The sequence below is a fragment of the Macaca nemestrina genome, chromosome 5 (genome assembly GCF_043159975.1).
Source record: "Macaca nemestrina isolate mMacNem1 chromosome 5, mMacNem.hap1, whole genome shotgun sequence".
Classification (NCBI taxonomy): domain Eukaryota; kingdom Metazoa; phylum Chordata; class Mammalia; order Primates; family Cercopithecidae; genus Macaca; species Macaca nemestrina.
Window position 1 is genome coordinate 138,484,975 of NC_092129.1, and position 24,275 is coordinate 138,509,249.

The 24,275-nt window shown below is 49.4% G+C and overlaps 2 protein-coding genes across 7 annotated transcripts in view; one reads left to right on the top strand and one right to left on the bottom strand.

The window, feature by feature from the left end:
* The window catches only part of LOC105489547 (transmembrane protein 63B), a 28,736-nt gene extending 18,712 nt beyond the window's left edge, over positions 1 to 10,024 (bottom strand). Inside the window, exons 1-5 of one of the 4 annotated variants that reach the window (XM_024795278.2) lie at positions 9,865 to 10,024; positions 2,240 to 2,422; positions 1,890 to 1,969; positions 1,620 to 1,658; positions 475 to 565 (exon numbers count right to left, since the gene is read on the bottom strand). In XM_024795278.2, the coding sequence (XP_024651046.1) occupies positions 475 to 565; positions 1,620 to 1,658; positions 1,890 to 1,969; positions 2,240 to 2,398 (369 nt within the window). In that variant the 5' untranslated portion in view covers positions 2,399 to 2,422; positions 9,865 to 10,024. Of the gene's footprint in view, positions 1 to 474; positions 566 to 1,619; positions 1,659 to 1,889; positions 1,970 to 2,239; positions 2,423 to 9,094; positions 9,230 to 9,282; positions 9,410 to 9,864 lie in introns of those variants that run through there. The other 3 variants (XM_011754407.3, XM_011754408.3, XM_011754409.3) reach the window with 3 other exon arrangements.
* LOC105489546 (mitochondrial ribosomal protein L14) lies at positions 9,489 to 23,783 on the top strand. Of its 3 annotated transcripts, none has more exons than XM_011754404.3 (3): positions 9,489 to 9,617; positions 21,175 to 21,263; positions 23,271 to 23,783. In XM_011754404.3, exons 2-3 carry the CDS (start codon positions 21,193 to 21,195, stop codon positions 23,635 to 23,637), a joined length of 438 nt encoding a protein of 145 aa, XP_011752706.1. In that variant the 5' UTR covers positions 9,489 to 9,617; positions 21,175 to 21,192; the 3' UTR covers positions 23,638 to 23,783. The 3 variants fall into 3 exon arrangements, with proteins under 3 accessions (XP_011752706.1, XP_011752708.1, XP_011752707.1); XM_011754406.3 differs by having other exon boundaries at positions 9,493 to 9,578; XM_011754405.3 differs by having other exon boundaries at positions 9,497 to 9,627.
* Positions 23,784 to 24,275: the final 492 nt, after the last annotated feature.

A 24,275-nucleotide genomic window follows, 5' to 3' on the forward strand; every position in this document is an offset into this window, starting at 1 on the left:
GCCACCATGCCTGGCTAATTTTTTGTATTTTTAGTAAAGACGGGGTTTCACCATGTTGGCCAGGATGGTCTCGATCTCCTGACCTCGTGATCCTCCCGCCTCGGCCTCCCAAAGTGCTGGGATTACAGGTGTGAGCCAAGGGCTTATTATTACTTCTAAAGCCATGACTACGGAAAAAAGGTGGCCTTAGGATTAATCAGCAGAAGTGGGCACAGAACTCTTTGTGGCAAACAAAGTTGGGAATTCACGAATGTTAGGGCTGTGCTAGTTTGGAGGCTGTGACATAGAGGAAGGAGCCAGGAGTTCTGGGCCTGGGGGGGTCATCCTGTGGTTCCCTGGATGAATCACTTTCCTTGCTGAGGAGGAGGCCAAACCAGCATCCCTGACTACACATCACTGAAAGTGAGGGACTTCTCAGCCCATATGCCCTGGGGGTGCGGTGGGGGACTAAGAAGTTTGGGGGAGGGCACTCACATTGTCCCTTTGGTCAAAGTCAACGGAGCTGGATACAGAGGTGAGACGCTCATACCGGTCATGACTGTCCCCGTGCATAGCTGAAGCCACACTGGGGGTGAGGGAGATGAGAGATCAGAGAGCCTGTTGAGTCTGAGTCCCCGGGGAGCTGGGCTGAGTGCTCCAGAGCTCCAGGGCTATAGAAGGCACAGAAGGCACAGGAAGCGCAGAGGCTGAAGCAGAGAGGAATGACCGCCCTCTACCCGGCTTCCCTCAAATATGCCTCTTCCTTTCAGGGTGACTCAGGGTGGGAGCGGAGGTGGGCACTGATGCTGGGCAGTAGGGCCTTGAGGGAGGAGGTAATCTTCATCATCTCCCTAAGGAGGCTGAAGTGAGAACACCAGAGGGCCCTGCAGTTCCAGAGTTGACTGGCAGGGGCTGGGGACAGGCAACAGAGCCAATATCATGCAAAGAGCAATGAGGAGGTGGAGGAAAGGATGGACCAGGAAAACCTGGAAGGGCTGGGAAGACTGGAAGGTCTCCTGGGTGGGGCCCTGCCCTCCCCTCCCCTCCCCTCCCCTCCCCTCCCCTCCCCTCCCCTTCCCTGCCCTCCCCTCCCCTACCCTCCCGCTTCCCTGACTCCAACAGCTGTTACAACTCCAACTCCAATCCTATAGACAGAGATGACAAAGTGACAAAAAAGCCCAGTCTGGGGGGCTCCTTGGGCAGTCCCCCTCCCAGGCCTCCAGAAGAGGTGAGCAGAGAACCCTGGAATATGAAGAACTAGCTGTTAGGTGACAAGAAGCTGCTGGTGACACCCAATCTTGTCTCTACGTGATTGTGCTGAGGATTTCCTGGAGGACAACTCCTCCCCTCCAGCCAACAAGGGCCGCATAGGCAGGGGCACACAGAGAGGGACTTCTCACAGGGAGGGACTTCTCCCAGGCAGGGAGCCAGAGGGAGAGATGAAGGGGAGGTGAGGCAGAGACAAGCTGGGGAGCCCCCTGCTCTGCAAAGCACACCGCCTGCGTTAATCCGAAACATGAGCCTGCAGAGGAGAAAACTGCAAAAAGAAACCAGCAACTTGGCAGGAAGAGAAGAGAAGCGTGAGAGAAGAAAAGGGAAAGCTGGTTTAGTGGGAATGAGGGGGCTGGTGCCCCACATACTATTCCTGTTCCACTCGGTCCCTCTCCTGCCGCCGAAGCCTGGGGACAGAGAACAGACAGGGTTAGCAGAGGTGGGGGAGAGTCCCTGGGGACAGGTGAGGAACAGGGGCCCAACTGAGGGCCCTCATGCCCCCATGCCCACATTGGGGCTAGTCCCTTTTCATCCCCCCAGCAAAGGGGAATGAGAGAGGGCTGGCTCCTTCCTATTCCTAAGGTGTATGGAGCAAGGTGTGTGTGTGGAGAGCTAGAGGGAGGGTCCCAGACCCTTACCTGTCTGCATCTGTCACCAAGGCCAGCCGCCCATAGTCCCAGGCCACCTTCCGGAGGATAGAGAATAAGAACAGCAGTGCCTGAGGGAAGAGGGGGCAGTTGGCAAGTGCAGAGGCTGTCCGCCTGCTGGACTAGGGGCCAGAAGCAGAGGGTCCAAAATCTTGTCTTAGAAGGGGATGACCCTGGCTCGGGTGAATGGTCAAAGTCGAGGCTTGGGCTGGATGATGGGGACTCCTCCTGCTTAAGCCTGGGAAGTCAGGGGCAGGTGGCAGACTGGTTAGAGCTGGAGGTGTTTGCCAGGTGTGTACAGGGCATGGATGCCAAGGTAGGGGGTGGCAGCAGGCACTCACAAGGAAGCACATGAAGTCGAGAGCCAGAACGGTGGGGACGCCCCCAAAGGGCAGGCCCTGCAGGACAGTGCTGCGGATGCGGGCGCTGTAGCAGTAGTCCTTGGGGTTGCTGTTGTTGAGGGCCGTGGTGCCCAGTGTGGCCAGCAGAAAGGGCAGCATGGCTGCTACTGCCGCATGGTCCTCCTGGGCAGAGGGTGGAACAGTCAGCTGGGTTTGCCCCCATCCCCTTCATGGCCCAGTAGGGTGGGTGTGGGGAGGGGGCAGTGAGGGCAGATCACCAGGCTGCCTGGGTAGGTGGAAGCTCTGGCCTCTGGAGATAAGGGCCTAGGGAGGGGAGAGTTGAGTCACATGGATTTGCCTTCACTGGCAATCTGGCTATGACACCCCACCCTGGGTATGGGGAACTCAGTCTAGATGCCAGGCCTGGACTGGGGAGGCAGGTTTCATTAAGAGGCTGGTTTCATTTTCAGGAAGGGGTCTGTGATTTTCTAACATCTATCTAAATGCCCCCTGCCCCCGCCACCCCCACACTCTCATTCTTTCAGTCTTAGGGCAGGGGGCGGAGCTGAGCCTAGGAAGACAGGGAGGGGTCCTAGATTTGAGGACTCAGGGTAAGATGAGGGGTCTCCACATCAGGGGAAAATGGGTCAGGAGCCAGCTGCCTCGTCCTGATCTTTTCTTTCTATGCCTATTAGAAAAATGGCACGATTTCATTTGATTAGGGTTTTGAACTCTGTTAATCACCTCTATATAACTGGCTTAGGTTCGACGATGGGTCAGAGTAGGAAGTCAAGTAAATAGCAGGACTTCTGCGTTCGAGTTACCTCCCTGGCCCCAGCCACTCCTGCTTATTCTCATTTCTCTTCCCTATACCGTTCTCCTCTCTTCAGTTATTTGCATAGGATCACCTGAGTGTTATGAGTACTACAACTCCCACAGTGCCATGCTCCTGCCTCTAAAGCAGGGAAGGCTGGGAAAGCTATGCCCTCCGGCGAGCTTTACCACTGGCAAAGGAGGGGAGAGTGGGTGGGGGCCTCTTAGCCTGCCCGGGCAGCCAGGGTGCTGTCTGGTTCCCTGCTGCTGGCCAGCTGCACTGATGCTCAGAGTGGATGGGGTGGGCAGGAGGAGGAGGAAAGGGACAGCCAGCCTGAGTGCCTGGGTTCTCAAAGTGTTTAGGGACAGAACAGAGTGGGGCCCTGGGGAGAATCCCAGGATGGCGGAGAAGTGTGGCCTCAGCAGTGCAGCACTGCCCCACCCATTTTACTGGGGGGTCCCTGGGGGACCCTTCTGCCGACAACACTGAAGCTCTGCCTTGGGGGCGGGGGGTGGGGGAAGGTCCTCAGGGAAGGAAAAGGAAAACCAGACAAAGAGAACAACAAAACTAGAAACAGTGACTGCAACTTCGGGAGCAGGGGCCCTCTGCCCCCAGGGGGAATCAGAGGGTTTCTCCTGCCTCTTCCTAACACTTCAACCACAGGGCAAGAGGCAGAAGCCCTCAGATGGAGGGGAGGATGGAGTTGTTGATGTGTTTTACTTGGTCCCAGGGAGTCTCTGCAAAGCCTGGATTAGGAAGACTAAAGGAGTAACTGCTGGTATGTCATGCCTCCCCCTTTTCCAGTTCAAGCTGCCTTTAAAAATACACCAATTTAGTAATTGTATCAGGTACCATTTGTCCAGTGCCCTCAGTTTCAAGAATAATATATACGTGATTTCATTCAATCCTCAATGATCCTGAGTTGAGTGTCACTGACATTTTAGGGTGGGGGCACAGGGACTCAGAGGTTAGGCAACTTTCCCAAGGTCACACTGCTAATAAAATGAGGGACCTAGGACCCAAACCTAGCTCACCTTTTTAAAGCTAGAATGCTTTTCAGGGCACCACAATGCTTTTCTGATGTGCCTAGAACAGGACTCGGCAGACCATGGAAGCTTTATTAATGCTCATTAAAAGTTCTCAGGCCAGAGAACTTGAGGGTGCTGTGGAAATGTGTGTGTCCAGGTATGTGTGTCCAGGTAAATGTGTGTTGATGTGTGGACCTGTGTCCAGGAGGAGCTAGGTGACTGCATGGCAGTCCACGGAAATGAAGGGAGTTGTTGGCTTCGAAGTGGGGGTGTGAACATGGGTGTGTCTGGGAGCCTGGGTATGTAAACATAAGATGCACAGAACCCTAGCGCACTATAGGAGGTTAAAGGTAGGTATAGGTATCTTGGGTTGGGGGGGGCTCTAACTAGTCCCCCTTTCTCAATTCTCAACTCCAATGTACTCCAGCAATCTCAACACTCCATTCTCACTGCTTGCCTGTTTCTCTGAATTCCAAGGCTCCACCAGATCAGAATGAAATGAGAACAAGCCCCAGAGTACCATTCCTATCACCTCCTGTCTTATCCACACCAAAGAAAGGTAGAGCATTTTGGAAGCTTCTATATGAATTGGCCCCAGCAGGGTGGACAGGGTCTAGCCAGATGCTTAGTAACTGAAATCACCATGCTCCTCTGCTGTCGGTCTCCTTAGGGTCACAAAGCACTCTCACCTCCACAACTGCATTAATTCTCCCACCTGCATGGGAGGAAGGCAGGGTGCACTCAGATCACTATCCCCATTTTACAGGGAGGAAGCAGGAACCCAGTAGGGGAAGCAACTTGCAGTGACAGGACAGGTAAGGGGTGGAGCCTGGGCTGGCGGCTCTGCCGGTTGACAGGCCTGCTCCAAGCTTTTAATTGTGGGGGCGGGGTTGCTGGGCTGAGTTTCATCAAGGGCAGCTGCTTTCAAAGCCAGCTCTGGGCTGAGAAATAGAGAAGAGGGAAGACACTGAGGCAGAATACCTCGGGGACGGGAGGTGGCAGTTCTTCCACTCCACAAGGCACCTGCACCAGCTATATCCCAGAGTTTCTCTAGTCTGATATTGAGGCTTTAGCTAGAAGTATGTCCAGAGAGTGATGGAGGATTTTATTTCTAGCTAACTTAAGCTTTTATTTTACCATTAAGGAGTGTGTGCATGGTGGGGGTTGGAGAGCTATAACTTATACGCCTGTTTTTTTGGTTGTTATGTATTTTTTTGAGACGGAGTCTTGCTCTATCACCAGGCTGGAGCGCAGTGGAGCGATCTTGGCTCACTGCAACCTCCGCCTCTTGGGTTCAAGGGATTCTCCTGCCTCAGCCTCCCGAGTAGCTGGGACTACAGGCGCATGCCACCGTGCCCAGCTAATTTTTGTATTTTTAGTAGAGACACGGTTTCACCATGTTGGCCAGGATGGTCTCAATCTCTTGACCTCATGATCTGCCCGCCTCAACCTCCCAAAGTGCTGAGATTACAGGCGTGATACAAACTTTTTCAATGGAGTTACTGGACAAGATTTAAGTTAGGGCTTGGGATCAAAGCAAGGCCATGTGGTCTGAGGGGAGGAGGTGAAGATGGAAGCTAGCTCTGTTACTATGAAACCTAAGTCTCAGTCTTCCAATCTGTAACAAACAGATATGAATATTCTTACTCTACCCCCTACCCACTTCAGAGGGATAGGCAAAGAATATATCCACAAGTGAGCATAAAAGTAGTAGTAGGTGCCAGGCACGGTGGCTCACACCTGTAATCCCAGCATTTTGGGAGGCCGAGGTGTGCAGATCACAAGGTCAGGAGTTCGAGACCAGCCTGGCCAATATGGTGAAACCCTGTCTCTACTAAAAAAATACAAAAATTAGCTGGGTATGGTGGCGCGAGCCTGTAGTCCCAGCGACTCGGAAGGCTGAGGCAGAATTGCTTGAAACCAGGAGGCAGAGGTTGCAGTGACCCTAGATCACACCACTGGCTGACAGAGTGAGACTCCATCTCAAAAAAAAAGTAGTAGTAGGCAGGGTGGGGTGGCTCACCCCTGTAATCTCAGCACTTTTGGAAGCCAAGTGGGGAAGATCCCTTGAGCCTAGGAGTTGGAGGCTGTAGTCAGCCATGATCATGCCACTGCACTCTAAACTGGGCAACAGAGCAAGACCTTGTCTTCAGGAAAAAAAAAAAAAAAAAAGCCAGGCATGGTGGCTCACACCTATAATCCCAGCACTTTGGGAGGCGGTGGTGGGAGAATCGCTTGAGCCCAAGAGTCCGAGACCAGCTTGGAAAACATAGGAAAACCCTGTCTCTACAAAAGATACCCCCCCAAAATTTAGCCAGGCATGGTGGCGCACGTCTGTAGGCCCAGCTACTCTGGAAGGTGGGGTGGGAGGATCACCTGAGCCCAGGGAGTTCCAGGCTGCAGTGAGCCGAGATCATGCCACTGCACTCCATCCTGGGTGACAGACAGAGACCCTGTCTAAAAAAAAAAGGAAAGAAAAAAGAAAAACAGAAAAAAAAAGTAGTAAAATAACACATGTATTAAAAATGTTTATTTAACTCTTCTTTTGTGCCAAGCACTCTTCTAAGCACTTTACAAATGTAACTCATTCGCTCCCCATCACAACCCCAGGAGGACACTGAGGTACAGAGAGAGTATATGAGCTACTCAAGGTCACATAGCCAGTCTGTGTAGACCCAGATAAGGACCCAGGCTGCCTGGCTCAAGTGTATGCTCTTAATCACCGCACTTTGCAGAGATATCTGCAAACAAGAGCCACTTCCACCAGGGAGCTGGAGGCAGCCAGTTACCACTCTGGAGAAATGCCATACCCTATTTCTACCTGCTTGCCTTTCCTCTTGCTTATAGCCTCCCTCCACTCAGGCCTTGGGTTTGTGATTTCAGGTTCTGAGGCAGGTGTAGGGGACAGGCACCGTAGTCTGGTGGTTAAAAGCACAGACTCTAGGATGTGACAGATCAGGCTTCTAACCTGGGAAAATTACTTAGTCACCCTGGGCCTCAGTTTCTTCATCTGTAAAATGGGACAATAATCCAGTTGTGTCGGTGTTCTGGGGATTAAAAGCTCTTAATACAGTTCAAGGCATATCACAGGCTCCAAGAATTAGCTATTGTTATTAATAAGGTATGGAATAAAAGGGATTGGTTTAGAGAAAGAAAACTGGTGAAAACAAAAATAAGATAAAAACACAGAATTTAACATGATAGAAATATAACAGAGCCCCTCAGTCAGGCTGGGCTTCTTATTCAGACCTAAGGGTTTACACTGTGTTAAGGATTCTGCCAGTGAGTGATAGGGAATATTCTCACTCTTTGAACATACCCCATGCATCTGTGGCAGCCTGGGAGGTGGAGGCATGGGAGAGTAACGGGTCAGAAGTTCAGAGATGATAACCCATTATTGATCAACTACCAGGAAGGATGTCAAGCTCTTTACTTGTTACCTTGTTTGATTCCCATGATAAAACTTGTAAGGAGGTGGTAGTAACCACATTTTTTTTTTTTTTTTTTTTTTTTGAGACAGTCTCGCTCTGTCACCGAGGCTGGAGTGAAGTGCCACGATCTCGGCTCACTGCAACCTCTGCCTCCCAGGTTTAAGCCATTCTCCTGCCTCAGCCTCCTGAGTAGCTGGGATTACAGGTGTGTGCCACCATGCCTGGCTAATTTTTGTATGTTTAGTAGCGATGGGGTTTCACCATGTTGGCCAGGCTGGTCTCAAACTCCTGACCTCAAGTGATCTGTCTGCCTCAGTCTCCCAAAGTGCTGGAATTATAGTCATAAACACACTTTTTAATGAAAACTGAGGTTCAGACAGGTTAAGTAACTTGTCAAGGTCACACAGCTGAAGAATGGTAGAGCTAGAATTTGAACCCAGGTCTCTAAGACTCTGCTATACTTGGAGGGAACTTGTATGATGTCCCAAGGGGGTTCTTAGTTACCCACCGCCTGACTTCTGCCTTGCCATGTCCCCACCCACCCACAGGCCAAGACTGCACTGAGTGAGCCAACAGCAGGCCCCAGCATGTGCCACCTGGGGCATGCCAGGGCCTGGACCCTCTGGTGCCCTGGAGGACAATCATGCTGCCAGCACACCCCCACTTGAAGCCTGGCTGACACTCCCACTCCCCTCCTCATCCTGGCCTGGGAGGCAGGATGGGCCCCTCTTCAGCAGGTGTTGGGCACAGCCTCATTGCTCCCAGGCTGCTGCAGACCGATATTGGGTAGGCAAGCCCCAGCCCCCCAGGGCAGTGAAGTGCTCAAGCTTGCCCTGAGCGGCCAGACCTCTGCCCAGGGGACCCAGGCAGGTGGCAACACAGAGCCCCAAGGGCAGCCTCTGACCTCTCCTCCTCACTTCCCAAGCGTCCTTTCCTTTTCTGGGGAACAAGAAGCCAAGCTTTGGAACTGTCCGCCTTAGGCGTTCAAGACAGCCAGGAGGGACAAAGCGGCGCCCCCTTCCCGCAACAGGGCCTTTGCCCCACTCTCGGTTCCGCGTCTGAATCTTTTCCCCACCGCACCCTCCAACGCAGGCCCGGGCGGCTCATGAATGAACTGCACTGTGTGGGGCGTAAGGAGAGGACACGCTCCCGGGGCCGGCCGCCTCCCCAGCCTGCAGACCAGTCAGTCCCCAGAAGGGTCGGGGGCAGCCGCCGGCCTCATGCCAGCGCCTGCGAACCCTGCCCTTGCCCAAGCCCGAGCCCTTACCCTGGGCTGACTTCTGGTGTACTCGCCCCCGGGAGCAGCAGAAAAAATAAAAGGGACCGAAGGCATCGGACTTGGCGACCCCGGGGTCCAAAACTCGGGGGCGGGGGCGGCTAGTTCCCCACAGCGGCGGCGGACAGGCGGGGCGCAGCTGGCACTCCCGAGGGGCGCGCAGGGGACGCGCACCTGCACCGGGCAGGTGGGAGAAGAGTGGCACTCGGGGGCCGGGGGCGGGGGTCCCACCCCTTGGGATCTCCCCGGGACTGGGGAGAGCGGGCGGCGCGTATGTGGACCTCCGGCAGGGGTTGGAGGACTCACATTTGGCTCGGGATGGTGCGGGGTTGGGGGCAGCGCGCGCCACCGCTGGGTCCCGCGGGCCCGGGCACCTCTGGGTCCCGCAGGAGGTTGAAGGGAGGGGACGCGCAGCTGAGTCCAGGTTTTTTCTTTGGGTGGTGGTGGGATCTTCGAAGAAAAGAGCGAGAGCTGGGGAGGGGTCGCGTACTCACCCCCAGTCGCAGACTCGGCTCCGGCTCCGAGCCCCGGGTTGGGGCGGGGCGGGGCTGGGGGAGGGGGAGGGGGAGTCGCTGGGCGGCTCGAGCTCCGGGCTCCTGCGGCGGCCGCGGCAGTGTATGGGGGAGGGGGAGCGGGAGGAGGGAGAGGGAGGGGGCGGAGCCCCGTATGTCCCGTCCCCTACGCCGGCGCACGCAAGGCGCGCGCGCACTCTCAGATCGCGTCCGCCGGGCTGGGCCTGGCGCGCAGGCGCTGGGGAGAGACCGCGTGGGGCGAAGGCGGCGCTTGGTCGGTGAGGCCCGCGGCGGGATTTTCCCGGGCGGCAAGAGCGGTATGGTGGGGTGAGTGGGTGGGCGTCAGGCCCCTAATTCTCTCCTTCTCTTCCTTTCTCTCCACTAGGGGAGGCCCACTCCCCGGGGTGAGTGAGGAGAGGCCAGAGTGGGAGGCAGAGGGTCAGTGGGAGGGGTCCCGACGGGGAGGGGTCCCGACGGGGAGGGGAGGCCCCTCACCCGGACCCTCCTCCCTCCGACTCTCCGTGGGCGGCTTCTGCGACTTCCAAGTCCGTGGCAGGCTCTCACCTGCTTTCCCCGGGTTGCGGAGCCGACTTGGGGAGGGCGGGCTGCGTTCACCTGTCGCAGGTCACTCCAGTGCGTCTCCTCGGGCTTCTCCGCTCTCCGCGCCGCCCTCCCCTTTCCCACCTTGGGTCTGGAGATGAGTTATCCAGACGCCTCTGTGGTGTGAGGATTGAGGTTTTGCTTTCACTCTGTCACGCTGATGAGTGCGCCCTCCCCCAGGCAAGGGGGTTCCCTGGTTTCTCATTTCACCAGAGACTGCATCTATCAGTGATTAAGACTGGAAAGATGAAGGGAGAGACTGAGACTCTTTTCTATATATATGTCACCTACACAAATAGATCACAAAGGCACAACGGGCACCAACCTGGTCATTTAATTTTTGGTTCCTGGAGGGGACAAAAAGGAAGTTTTGCTTTCCACAGCGGACGATGAATGAACTTTGCCACCATAAGAGATGGATGGGACTGAATTTATAAAGAGGTTAAAAGGGCATATGACAGACACCTTGGGCTACTTGGGAAACTCTGGGAGTTTGGGAGATACTTAACTCCCAGGGCTGGTGGTGGTGGTGGGGAACTGCCACTGCTGAACAGAAAGACACTGCCCACCTGGGGGTTTGGATCTTGTAGTTGGTCAGCGTCTCTGCTGTATGCTGGCTTTTCAAGAGTTCATTAGTAGCTTGTGGAATGCAACTGTAAGGTTTGATTTATTGCAGTGTTTTTCAAACTGAATTCTATGGTGAGTTGGAAATCAGTTTAGTAGATCACGGCCATTTAAAACATGAAACAGAAAATATCAGACAGTGTTGCACTTAGTAAGGGTATTGTTTCTTGACACTTGCTTCAGGTGTACACACACGTGTGAGTGTATTAGAAGGTGTTCTACAGTGTGTTTCTGTAGGTCGCAGTGAGAAAAATTTGAAAAGCATCGGTGTCCTGTGCCCTTCTATTTGCCCTCTTGCCTTTCTTTGCCTGAGTTTTCAGTCACTTAAAATTGTCCGTGAGGATGCAGTTAGCATGCCAGGAATATACAGTAAAGAACAAAGTAGATATTCTTCAAGGAGGTTACTGTGTGAGATGAAAGACAGTTCACTATTCATCACTGGAAATACTGTATGTGCTATTGAAAAACAAGGATTTTATTGAGGTAAGAAGTTGGTTGGCTTAATGAGGAAGGGCAGTTTTTCAACTGTGACAGAAAGGAAGATGGAGACGAGGCCCGTTTTTGGTAAGGTGCCTGGTGGGAAGGGTCTTTGTAGGTTTGGATTCTGGGAGTTGTGAAATTGGTGTAATCTATTGCATGTGTGGAACAATAAAATTCACTTTGAGGTCAAATAGCATTGTAATGGATATCTGAAAAATGGAAGTGGAGGCCATAATTATCTGGTTTTTGGACTTCTGAGAATCACTAGAAGGCTTTTTTTTTTTTTGGTTCAGTCTGTCTTGCCCAGGCTGGGGAGATCTGGATGCAGCAGTGAAATCTCAGCTCACTGCAGCCTCTTCTGGGATCTAGCAATTCTTATGCTTCAGCCTCCCGAGTAGCTGGGACTGCAGGTGCGTGCCACCACTCCTGGCTGATTTTTGTATTTTTAGCAGAGATGAGGTTTCAACATGTTGCCCAGGCTGGTCTCCAACCCCTGGCCTCAATCAGTCTACCCAACTCAGCCTCCCAAAATGCTGGGATTACAGGCATGAGCCTCGTTGTCCAGCCAGAAGGCATTTTTTATATGTTTTTATTTTTTACAAAATAGTATAGTTATGAGTCTGAGCATGTGGATTCCTGAGCTATTTCTGCCTGTGCCTGATTAGGGTCAGCACCTAATCCTTAAGGAGTGTGTGAGCCATCAAGTGACACTTTCCAGGGCAAGCATTTCAGAAAGCCTGACATGAGAATTAAGTGCCTTGTGGAATCCGTGAAGGAACAGTGGCCAAAATATTTTATTATTGCTCCTGAATATCAAAGATAAAATGTTTCCTGGGGTGGAGGGGGGAAGGAAATAACAACAACAAAATTTCTCCGGAGTCCACTTTTCAGGTAATTGGGCACTGAGCATGGTTATTTAGACTCTCCTTAGCTCCTAGAGTCTTCAGTTGCAAGAATCCTTTAAAACCTATTTTGCCCATCCTGGCTAACACAGTGAAACCCCGTCTCTACTAAAAATACAAAAACTTAGCCGGGCGAGGTGGCAGGCGCCTGTAGTCCCAGCTACTCGGGAGGCTGAGGCAGGAGAATGGCGTGAACCCGGGAGGCGGAGCTTGCAGTGAGCTGAGATCCGGCCACTGCACTCCAGCCTGGGTGACAGAGCGAGACTCCGTCTCAAAAAAAAAAAAAAAAAACAAAAACAAACCTATTTTGCTCCACTCATGTCTTTGGGATTATGATACCTGGGCCCACCTAAGACGGATTTTCCTACTGTCAGGTTGCTTGGCTAGTTCTTTTTTTTTTTTTTTTTTTTGAAACAGAGTCTCGCTTTGTCGCTTTGTCGCCCAGGCTGGAGTGCAGTGGCGCAATCTTGGCTCACTGCAAGCTCCGCCTTCTGGGTTCACGCCCTTCTCCTGCCTCAGCCTCCCGCTAGCTGGGACTACAGGCGCCTGCCACTACGCCCGGCTAATTTCTTTTTGTATTTTAGTAGAGACGGGGTTTCACCATGTTGGCCAGGATGGTCTCGATCTCCTGACCTCGTGATCCGCCCGTCTTGGCCTTTCAAAGTGCTGGGATTACAGGCGTGAGCCACCGCGCCCAGCACTTGGCTAGTTCTTAGGGCTGTGTGGGGGCTCGAAAAGCAGGTTATGGTTTAGCCTTCTATTTTATAGGCTCATGGTTTTTCTGGGTTGTTGCTTACCCCTGGTATGATTTTACATGTGTATTTACAGTGACAACTAGTATGCAAGAGAAGACTGCAGTTCAGATCTCAGGAATGTTCTGGGTCAGGTAATATGCTGAATATTTAAAAAGGTCGTAGTAAAGTAGCTTACCATTCACCAGTGAAACACAACTCAGAGTAGGAAAGCCCTCTGTTAAAAACTCAAAAAATCATTTATGTCTTTAGAAAAGAGAGGAAGCACTTTATCATGTCCACTCTAAACTGAAAACACTTTCAGGGCTGTGATCTTAAAGAGGCATCCATGGTGCTGCCCTAAGAATCAGGGAACAAGCTTGCTCTTCTGGGCCAGGATCTGGTAAACAATTTATCCTGCAGATTTAGTCCCTACTGGATAATTCAGAGAAGGATTGTCCATGTTAAAATGATCCCTTACATGAGTGAAACTAAAGCACTTCCATTTCCAGACCACTTTGCTTTTCCCAATATGATCTCTGCTTGGCAGAGAATCGTTGAGACCTGGACAGGTGATTCCAGAGTCACAGACTTGGTGTGAGAGAAGGGGAGGATGGAGTGAAAGAGATACATGCTTTCCATCAGCAGCACCCTCCCATCCCCATTCTTTAACTTTTCCACACTACTCTCCTGCCAGTCTGACATCTTCATAAACCTGGAGCCCACCTAAACCTGGCCCAATGTAAGTACTAATAGGAAGGGAATTATGTATATGATTCAGTAGAATTTTACTTGACCTTGTGCAGTTTTTCCTGAGTTGGACCAGATGAAGAATATTACAAATTTATATCTGGATTATAGATGTTTGTATACTTGTGAGGTAGGGATGGGAGGGGGAGCAAAACTAGATAAACTATACAATTATCTCCACATTGAAAAACCATCTTCAATAATTGAAAATTGTCAGATCTGTCTAAGTACTACTGCTTATTTTTTTTTTTTTTGAGGCAGGGTCTCACTCTGTCACCCAGGCTGGAGTGTTGTGTCAAAATTATGGCTCACTGCAACCCCTGAGCTCCAGTGATCCTCCTCCCTCAGCCTCCCAAAGTGGTGTAATTACAGGTGTGAACCACCACGCCCTGCTTTAAATACTTTTGCAACAAGGTGGGGCATAAGTTAGATAAACAAATATAGGACAATAACCCTAGACATGTTTTCCCTTTGTGAAATGGGATTGAGAAATGGGGTTTTCTCAGTGGTAGCTGTGGTGGAAACAGCCGATCATCCTATTGAGGGATACTTTACATTGATAGTGCTGCTGTGAAAACTCACACTTTGGCAGATCACTCAAAATCAGCTTTAGCTTTGGTCCAAGGCTGTCCTGCATGTAGTGCAGATATTTAATGAAGAGATGGCTTTTTGTTTCCTGAGTTTTTTAAAGATTATGTGGCAGCTTTGCCAAAGGAGAAGGAGTACTTACCCTGTGTGTGGAACATTTATTTGTATCCGTGAAGCTTATTAGTGGCTAAAGCAGCATCACTGTGCAAGTATTGTGCAGTGTTTAATAAAAACAGCCTTGGGCTCTGATCTGGGCCTTATTGCCTTCTTTTTTTTTTTTTTTTTTTTTTTTTTTTTTTGAGACGGAGTCTGGCTCTGTTGCCCAGGCTGGAGTGCAGTGGCCAGATCTCAGCTCACTGCAAGCCCCGCCTCCCGGGTTCACGCCATTCTCCTGCCTCAGCCTCCCAAGTAGCTGGGACTACAGGCGCCTGCCACCTCGCCCGGCTAATTTTTTTTGTATTTTAGTAGAAACGGGGTTTCACCGTGTTAGCCAGGATGGTCTCGATCTCCTGAACTCGTGATCCGCCCGTCTCGGCCTCCCAAAGTGCTGGGATTACAGGCTTGAGCCACCGCGCCCGGCCAGGGCCTTATTGCCTTCTAACCTTGGGTGAGTCAACCAACAAGCTTTGCATTTCTGTCTTCATTTCTCCAACTCTGTGGAGCCTGCAGAACTGTTCAGAATCATTAGCAGATTCAGCCCCCTTGCAGACTGTTGGTCTTTCCTGTTTGTCTTTGTTTCCATTGGGAGCTCAAACTGAAATCTTCAAAGAAAGTGATCTGTGTGAAAGTACTTTGAGAATTATAACATGCTGTTGTGTGAGGTTACCAAACCAGGCACACACCACACTTCCTAAAAGGAAATAGTTGGGCAGCAAAAACAGTAATGAGTCTGTAAGCAACAAATGAAAGTACTTATTGGTCCAGAATGGTTGAGGAGAAACCTGAGATGCGAGGGGTTGTGTCTGCGTGACAGGATAGAGGGTCCCAAAAATTCCTTTTTGTTTTTGATTTATCAGAGCTGCCAGGCCTTTGCTTTTCCTATTTTGATTAAGAAGGACATTTATACTCTCACACTGGCAGAGTTTGTCTTTTTTGCATCTGGGCTTTCCATTTGATTTTTCAGTGTCTCTTTTCCTGTCCGTTACATACTAGCAGAACCTCCTTTAAAGGCTCATTTGTGATTGTGCTGAACTTTTTGTTTTCTCCTTTTTCTATAGAGGCCATTCCCCTTGAAAGGTCTTTAAAATATAACCTGCCAGGTACCTAAAGATTGAAATTGTTTAGGTAGAAACAATGTATAATTATATATAGATCTGTTGTACTAAATATATTTTGCTGATCCTCAAAACTTAATGGTACTTTCCAGCATTCCACAAAGCATCAGAGGTACAGACTCTTTGTGTCTGCCCTTCCAACTCAGAGTAGCTAAAAATGAGCTCTCTGGCAGAGGACGGTGGCTCACGCCTGTAATCCCAGCACTGTCGGAGGCCGAGGTGGGCAGATCACGAAGTCAGGAGATCGAGACCATCCTGGCTAACACGGTGAAACCCCGTCTCTACTAAAAATACAAAAAATTAGCGCCTGTAGTCCCAGCTACTCGGGAGGCTGAGGCAGGAGAATGGCATGAACCCAGGAGGTGGAGCTTGCAGTGAGCCGAGATCGCCACTGCACTCCAGCTTGGGCGACCGAGCAAGACTCCTTCTCAAAAAAAAAAAAAGAAAGAAAAAAGCACTCTGTGCCTGTGAGGCTCTCCCAAGTCACTGGGAGCCTGGGTAAAGGGCACAAGAAAAACCACAAACCCCGCTCACATGGAGCCTCTCTGGAGCTGGAGGTTGAATTATAAATCAGTTCTTTTTTTGTTTTGTTTCTGAGACAGAGTCTTACTCTGTCACCTAGGCTGGAGTGCAGTGGTGTGATCTCGGCTCACTGCAACCTTCGCCTCCCAGGTTCAAGAGATTCTCCTGACTCATCGGGGGACTGACTGTAGCTGGGACTACAGGCACATGCCACCATGCCCCGCTAATTTTTGTATTTTTGGTAGAGACCAAAAATTTGGTATTGTTGGCCAGGCTGGTCTCAAAACTCCTGACCTCAGGTGATCGCCCACCTTGGCCTCCCAAAGTGTTTGGATTACAGGTGTGAGCCACCGTGCCCAGCCATAAATCAGTTCTGTCCACTTAATAGAGAGTTACTCAGCTGTAGGTGTGCTAGGCACAGTTCTGGGCACTGAGTGTCTGGCACCGAGCAGAGCAAGGGCTGGTCCCTGCTCTCACAGAGCATGCATTCCATTGGAATCTGTAGGGCGATGCCAATTTCCCCATATTCCGTTGAAATCCTTAGTCCTCCCTTGCCTCTACAACTGAAGGGAGATCTTAAAGCAAGATGGAAAATGAGCATGGCTTGGATTGTATTAATTTCTTTTTTCTTTTCCTTCCACCCACCCTCTCTTCCCACCCCCGACCCCAGCTCTTTTTAAAGAGAAGTTGATTCATTTTCTAAAACAGGAGGGTAATACTTAGTGCTGATCAGGAAGTGGCATGAAAAGCTGTCTCTGGCACCAAAGTTTTCCAAATACCTGGCCTCCTCTAAGTGAGAGTGTCGTAGAGAAGGAACTATCGTTGAAGCCAGTCTCCTGTGCACAAGACTCAGAGTGACATTCCTTGTGAAACAACCATTGTATATAGACTAGGTCTGAAGTGATTCAGAATCTGTGTCCATAGGATAGATTTATGCTAGGAAATAATATAAGGGTCCATCAAAGTTGCTTTGAAGTAAATTGCTGCCTCCATTGCTCTTCCCTGATCTGAAGCAGTTATTTTAGTGGTGGGATGAGGCATTTTCCATAGTGGACAGTATAGGCACCAGGCCCAGGAGGTGAGTCCAGGGGGCCTGGAAAAAAAGCACGGGCTAATCTACCATGATTAGCACCATCATTCTCTTACAGCGTGTTTGCCTGACGTGTCCTGATTCCGAAAGTACAGATAAGAGCTCTACCGTGTCTGGATTTCCCACCGTCAGAGCCATGGGGGGTCTGTCTATCTCTTGGCTACCTCATTTATTTTATTCAACAAGTATTTATTGCACTCCTACTGTTACTATCAGGACTGGCTGGGGTCTTTTGCTGGGGTGGAAGAGGAGGGTACAGCAGTTTGTTTTTTTGGAGGGATACAGGACATATATACAATAAGTGAATGTATTTGGTTCTTTTGTGCTTTCAAGTTCATAGGAATGCTAACTGCTGGCCATTTGATGTCTGAGTCCTTTGGGTTTAGGTCTAGAGGTCAATATCAGATCCACTAAAGAGCTAGTGAAAAGTCACTGAATTGGGAAATGCTCCCTAGAGACATGAATATATCACTCTTGTGTTTGAGGGCAGTACAGGTAATCCTTACCATCAGAGTCTGTGTGACTCCTGAATTCCTGTAGCATGTTCAGATGCCATGTTGTGAGAATATCTGGTTTCTGAATTTTGGATAGCGAGTAGGAAGAAATAGAATGTTAAAGGACATCAGCCTTACCTCAAAGTATCCACATTTACTCAGTGTCGGTGTTTGGATAGTGAATATTGACTCTGAGCGTTGCACTGGCACAAGGATGTCCCAGTGTTCAGGAGGGGTAGCAATTGATGCTGCCGTTTGACACAAGACTTTGTAGAAGAGATTCTTGTGGAGCTGGATCACATTTGGCTGGGCAGAGATGAGTGTTGGTTGTGGAGATGGCATGAGAGCAAGGTGCAGAGAGGAGGCCTGAGTTTGTGTTTGTGCACTGACAGCCTTACAGAGTTTAGGGGGGTGCTTTGTGATGACACCTGAGTCAGGAAAGTTCTGGGAAGCCCTTAAGTGCTTCTGCAGTTCTTGGACTAATATCAGCGTTCTTGAGGAAGCAGTGTGGTGCTGAGAGGCAGGGTGTTGCACTTCTCGGGAGAGGGAATGTGGGTGGTGCTGGGTGGATCTTGAGGGTTCTGTGGAGTCGCTCAGGAGACTCTTCTCCCCCAGGAAGCCAAAGGCCTGCCAGCATGAGATGGGAACAGCTTGGCAGGGATTTGAGCTAACGCAGCCTGGACCAGAAGGACTCTACTTTTCAGAAGTTTTGTTTTGTTGTTTGTTTTTTTGCCAGTTTTTAGCTATTGCTCTGAGTATGGATCTCTTCTTGCCTCCTGTACTACAAATTGTCTTCAAAACTTAAATTAGATTAAAGGGAATAATTTTCACCTGGTATGTGTCTCCATTTCAGTTGATTCAGCTAGCACTGAATTGGCTGTGAGTAAAATGTGCATGTGACGTCAGTGTTCTTTTTTTTTTTTTTTTTTGATGGAGTCTCACTATATTGCCCAGGCTGGAGTGCAGTGGCCCAACCTTGGCTTACTGCAACCTCCCCCTCCCAGGTTCAAGTGATTCTCCTGCTTCAGTCTCCTGAGTAGCTGGGACTACAGGTGCCCGCCACCACGCCCGGCTTATTTTTGTATTTTTAATAGAGAAGAGGTTTCACCATGTTGGCCAGGCTGGTCTCGAACTCCTGACCTTAAGTAGTCCGCCTGCCTTGGCCTCCCAAAGTGCTGGGATTCTAGGCATGCACCACTGCACCCAGCTGACATCAGTATTCTTGATGGAACAAGAATGATTTAATAGTTGTAAAATATTAATATTTAAATTAAAGTTGCTCTGTTTACTCTGTTGAGTAAGAACATGGGTTTAGGAAGCCCACAACTGAGGTTCATATTTCAGCCTGGTCACTCCTAGCCATGTGACCTTGGGCAAGTTATTTAACCTCTCTGGGCTTTATTTCCTTGTGTATAACAATGAGGCTAATAATAATTGTACCCATTTCATAGAGTTTTTTGAGGTTTATTTTATTTATTTATTTTTTTGAGACAGAGTTTTGCTCTTGTCGCCCAGGCTGGAGTGCAGTGATGCAATCTCGGCTTGCCACAACTTCCACCTCCAGGGTTCCAGTGATTCTCCTGCCTCAGCTTCCTGAGTAGCTGGGATTACAGACTTGTGCCACCATGCCTGGCTAATTTTGTATTTTTAGTAGAGATGGGGTTCCTCCATGTTAGTCAGGCTGATCTCAGACTCCTGACCTCAGGTGATCTGCCCACCTCGGCTGGGATTACAGGTGTGAGCCACTGTGCCCGGCCATGAAGTTTAAATGAGATGGTATGTAAGACACTTAGCCCGCTGCCTGACACATTGTAACCATTTTATAAGTGTTCATAAACAAAGAACACAGAAAGAGGCCAAATGACCCTTAAAGCTGCTTGACACCCAGGGCTCTCGTGTGAAATGAGCTTTGGTATAGCAGAGCAAGGCTGCGGAGTGCGGTTGGAACGCCCTTGGACTGAACCTGGATCCAGTTCTGGTTCTGCCCTTGACTAATTGTGGGATTCTACACAAGTCACTTAATCTGCCTGTATATCAATTTTCTAATCTTTAAAATGATATATGACATGATGATGATGATAGCTTATTAGCTGGTAAAGAGTGCCAGGCACTATGCTAAGTGCTTTGCGTGGCTTATCTAATTGAATCCTCATAACTATCTTGGGGGAAGATACTGTTAGTATCCCTGTGTTACAAATGGGAAACCAAAGCTCAGCAGTTTGGTTACTTGTCCAGGGTTACCTCACCAGTAAAAGTAAAGCTGGTTTCATTTGGTAGTCTGTGATTCTCTGTGTGTCAGATGTTAGTAGTTGCATACATTAGCTGCCTTCTTTTGCATTTAATTTTTCTAATCATAATTACATTTTGGCTAATGCTTCATGGGTTGTCTTAAGGAAAACATTTGGGAGTAAGTTTGGGATTTGAGGCTAAATTGTAGTTAATAAGCATTTAAAGGCCAGTTGTGGTGGGTGACTCACACCCATAATCCCAGCACTTTGGGGGGCTGAGGCGGGAGGATTACGTTAACTCAGGAGTACTCAGGAGTTCAAGGCCAACCTGGGCAACAAAGTGAGACCATCATCTCTGTGAAGAAAAACCAAAAAATTAGCCTGGCATCCTGGTGCGTGTCTGTGGTCCTGACTATTCGGGAGGCTGAGGTGGGAGGATCACCTGAGCTTGGGGAGTTCAGGACTACAGTGAGCTGCGATTGTACCACTGCATTCCAGCATGGGTGACAGAGCAAGACTCTGTCTCAAGGAAAGAAAAAAAAAAGTATTTATGGAGTGTCTAGGTATTCCTGGGGAAGAGTGGATTCCTCTGTCCCCCACCCCAACATTCTTATTAAATAAAGTCTTATCTGAGTTGGTTTGAACTTGTGCAAAGCAAAGCTGTGTGTAAATACTACAGTGTAGAGGCTTTTCTCGGCAGACCTCTTGAATGGGCACCTCTGCAGCCAAACATGTGGGTGGAAAAACAGGTGTGTTTTGCAGCTGGCTACAGGCCTTTCTGAAGCACTCTCTGAAGTGATGTTCTGGTGTTTCAGGGCACTGGCAGCCTCCATATTTGTTAGTGCTAGGGAGCAACAGGGTTGAGATTCTGAAAACTGGAGCCACAAGTGTTGGGTTGGTGTTTGCTCTTTCGACTAACTCTTCAACTTGGTTTCCCAAAGCCCACTTTCAGCTGTAGTATGGTGTAGGTCAGTTTTCCATTTTACAGTGTTGTTTGGGAGACTGACCCAAATAGAGACTTTGGTCTTTGACTTGGCAAGAGCAGCCTTTGGCTTTGCTTTGCTGGCCTTGAGCTGTACAGGTGTTCTGGCCTTTACATTTGGGGGAAAGGTGATGTAGTGACAGATAACTTGAGTGGCTGCTTAGATACTTTACTTTCTTTTAGGGAGTTAAAGTGCTGGTTTCAGAAGGCGCATGAGTATCAACAAGGGCAATAGTGTGCAGTTTTTCCTCTGTGGAGGACTCGAGAAGAAGTCCCTGGCTGGATTTATAACCAAGGGTTCATATTTTCCTCCTGCCTGTAGAAGTGATATAATAAGGAAGGCATTCTCTGTGCTGCTGTATTTTTTTTATAGCAGAAGCTGTTGTGGGCCATGCCACCTCTCCAACCCCAGAGTTAGAACGTGAATCAGCAAAATTGGAGCTAGAGCTCTGTCTAATCATCTGTGTATCCTTTAACCACTAAGATTTATATTTTGTGACTAATGATCTTGTGCTGAAAGTGCCATCTCCCACACAAGTCCCCAAAGAAAACTGGCTCTAAGGGCTGTGACTTAGAAACCAATTTTTCCCCCTCTCGTTTTTCCTGCAGGATCTATCTTGGGATCCCATGGCTTTCTTTACTGGGCTCTGGGGCCCCTTCACCTGTGTACGCAGAGCACTGAGCCATCGCTGTTTCAGGTAACTTTTCCCATTAAGTTGTTAAAACTGTCTTTGTGTAAGATTCCTATCAGGGCTGGGTGTTATGGTGACTAGAACAGGAGTAAAAACTCAGGGAGGTAAGCATGGGGTTGGGAAAAGCTAAAGGGATCAGGCCGAGCTGGCTTGGTTGGTCTGGTCACAGGATGGGGGATAGGTAAAGAGGTGATGATGCTGTTAGAAGTGCGACGGGGAATGGCATATGGTGGAAGCTTTTACTCTTCAGTCCTTGCAAGACTCTTAGAGTAAATCTGACATCTCTCAACCCTGTCATTCCCCTAGAGCATTAAACCTCCTCTCTTTTAAAAATTTTTTAAATTACAAAAATAATACATGCTTATTACCAAGAACTTGAGCATGATAGAAGTGTGACACCCTCCTCTTCTTGTAGATGCTAAGCCAGGAGAGCACAGGAGGCACGCCCGTTGGCAGACATGCCTCCTGGCCCTGTCATGCCCTCATCCCACAGGTGTTTCCTGAGCACCGCGCCTGGGGTTGGCCATACAGAGATGAATGAGAGTTGCTTCCTGTCCTGAAAGAATTCTCACTGTCAGCCATAGGTGCAAACTTGAAAATAAGTAACTAAGAAAATGTGATAGAATATTTTAATAGAGGATTGTACTTTGGATGGTCTCTCATAGGAGCTGCTAGTGGAGGAAGAGAAGGAGAAAGAGTGGAGGCAGTCTTCTCAAAAGGGAGGTGGGGGCAGATCCTGTCTAGGCCTTCAGGAAGAATTGGGAGGAAGGGTGTGCTTGGGGAACTCCAGTAGTTCCTGGTTGCTCCTGCCCAGAGTGGTAGAATGTGTGGCCTTAGAAGGTAGGTAAATTGGGACAAAGTTGTTGACAGTGTAGATGGTGGGGAGTAGCATCACTTTTATATTCTAAAGAGAGCTCTTTGTCAGCAAAGTGAAGTGCAGTGGGAACCAACTAGGATAGTAATGTCACAGTCTTGGTGCAGGAGAGTGAGCTGCTCAATGAAGGAAGTTGTTGGCGGGATTGGAGAGAAAGGACATAGGTGCTTAGCGGGTGATATCAACAGGACTTAGTGGCCAGTTGATGTTGATGGAGAGAGGTTTATGGCTTGGGTTCTGGTGCTGCTGGAGAAGCCATTATCTAGATAAGAAGTGTAGCAGCAGGAGGAGTTTGCAAGGGGAGGCAGTGAGGTCAGTTTGGGACCTACTGAGTTTGCAGTATCTATAGAGTAGGGAGTTGAGGAGAGTGGAAATGTATGGAACTAGAATATAGAAGAGAGGCGGGGCTGGAGATGGAATTTACTAGTTGGCAGCAATGCTAATGGGCAAGACTGCCTAGAGTAGGCATAAAAAACAAGAGAAGAGGTCCTAGGATTACCCTGTGGAAACACCAGCATCAGGTGCTAGCATCAGGAAAACAGGAATCCCACTGTAATCGTCTTGTTTAATAATACCTTGTCTGTCTTTAATAAGTACTCTCTAAAAATTTTTTTTTCTAATGAGGAAAAATGTATTAAAAGATTGTTACCTTGACTTATTTCCAGTTTCTGCTATGTTGTGTCAAGGACTTCCCTTTGCAAACTTACCCATATCTTCTAGTTCCCAGCAACATGTAAATAAGAAAATTAGGGAATGGTGTATTCTGGGGAAGCAGGTTTTTCAGGATAGGCAGTGGATGAGGCCTAGCCCATAAGGGATTCCTTTAAGTCCTCAGAGTCCTTTTGGAAAGCAAAGGCTTTAAGTTAGGCTGCTGTGAAGTTCATTGTCACGTTGGGTTCTCTTTAAAACTCATCCAAATTGAGATCTTGACACAACAGCAGAAGCTCTCAATTGTGAGGAAACTGTTGTGGGTACAGATAAGTCTTCACAAAGTCCTGACTTTCTGGTGCTGCTCCTGGACAGCACTCTGCTGTGTGTGTGTTGCTGACATGTACTTTCTCCCTAGCCTTGACCTTTCAGAGGCCTGTGCACCCTCACCATGAGAGATACAGACTGCAGACTTTTTTTTCTCCCACCAGCACCACTGGGAGCCTGAGTGCGATTCAGAAGATGACGCGGGTACGAGTGGTGGACAACAGTGCCCTGGGGAACAGCGCATACCATCGGGCTCCTCGCTGCATTCATGTCTATAACAAGAATGGAGTGGGCAAGGTGGGCGACCAGATACTACTGGCCATCAAGGGACAGAAGAAAAAGGCGCTCATTGTGGGACATTGCATGCCTGGCCCCCGAATGACCCCCAGATTCGACTCCAACAACGTGGTCCTCATTGAGGACAACGGGAACCCTGTGGGGACACGAATTAAGACACCCATCCCCAGCAGCCTGCGCAAGCGGGAAGGCGAGTATTCCAAGGTGCTGGCCATTGCTCAGAACTTTGTGTGAGTTGAGCCCAGGCCTCTGGTTGCAGGAGGGCTCGTGAATGGAGCAGTTCTGAGAACGACACTTCCGGAGCTTGGGAGCCACATGGCTGCTCCCTTCACACTGGGTAACAGTGTAATGTCCTGTGAGAGAATAAATATATTCATTTATGTGTTCCGGAGCTTTCTGGGATGTGGTGGGAAAATAAATGACACTGAAGCAGTTGAAAGGTGGCTTACCCAAGTCTGGCCACACGGGGTAGCATTCTTTACATGGAGCAGCCTTGGTGCCAGGGTCTGAGCCCTTGCTTTTCTGGTTTGGACCCTGTGAGTTCACGCAGGACTGTCAGGCCCTGGAAAACTGAGGTACACACCAAATGCCAATTTATAAATGTACCGTGGAGTCTGCCACTTTCTAACCAAAAGATACTTGTTTTTGTTTTTCTCATCCCAAATATCCTCTTCCTGTATTAGTGGGCTTGAGGCTTTAAATGGTTATAAAGATGACCAGGTTAGCGTGGAATAAGAGCAGAGAGGCTGATTTAATCTAGTGAACATTCCCTTTAGGCTGTAGTAAAGCCCAGACAGTAATTCTTTCTTTGTTCTGGATAGTCTGCCAGAACACGCCTCTGTGCCCAGTAGCAGAGCTTCCTCCCTGGACTG

What these genes read in the sequence shown, in the direction of transcription:
- LOC105489546 (XM_011754404.3), top strand. Translation starts at nt 21,193, where the DNA reads ATGGCTTTCTTTACTGGGCTCTGGGGCCCCTTCACCTGTGTACGCAGA. An exon ending in CTGAGCCATCGCTGTTTCAG is followed by an intron (nt 21,264 to 23,270) that starts GTAACTTTTCCC and finishes TTCTCCCACCAG; the next exon opens with CACCACTGGGAGCCTGAGTG.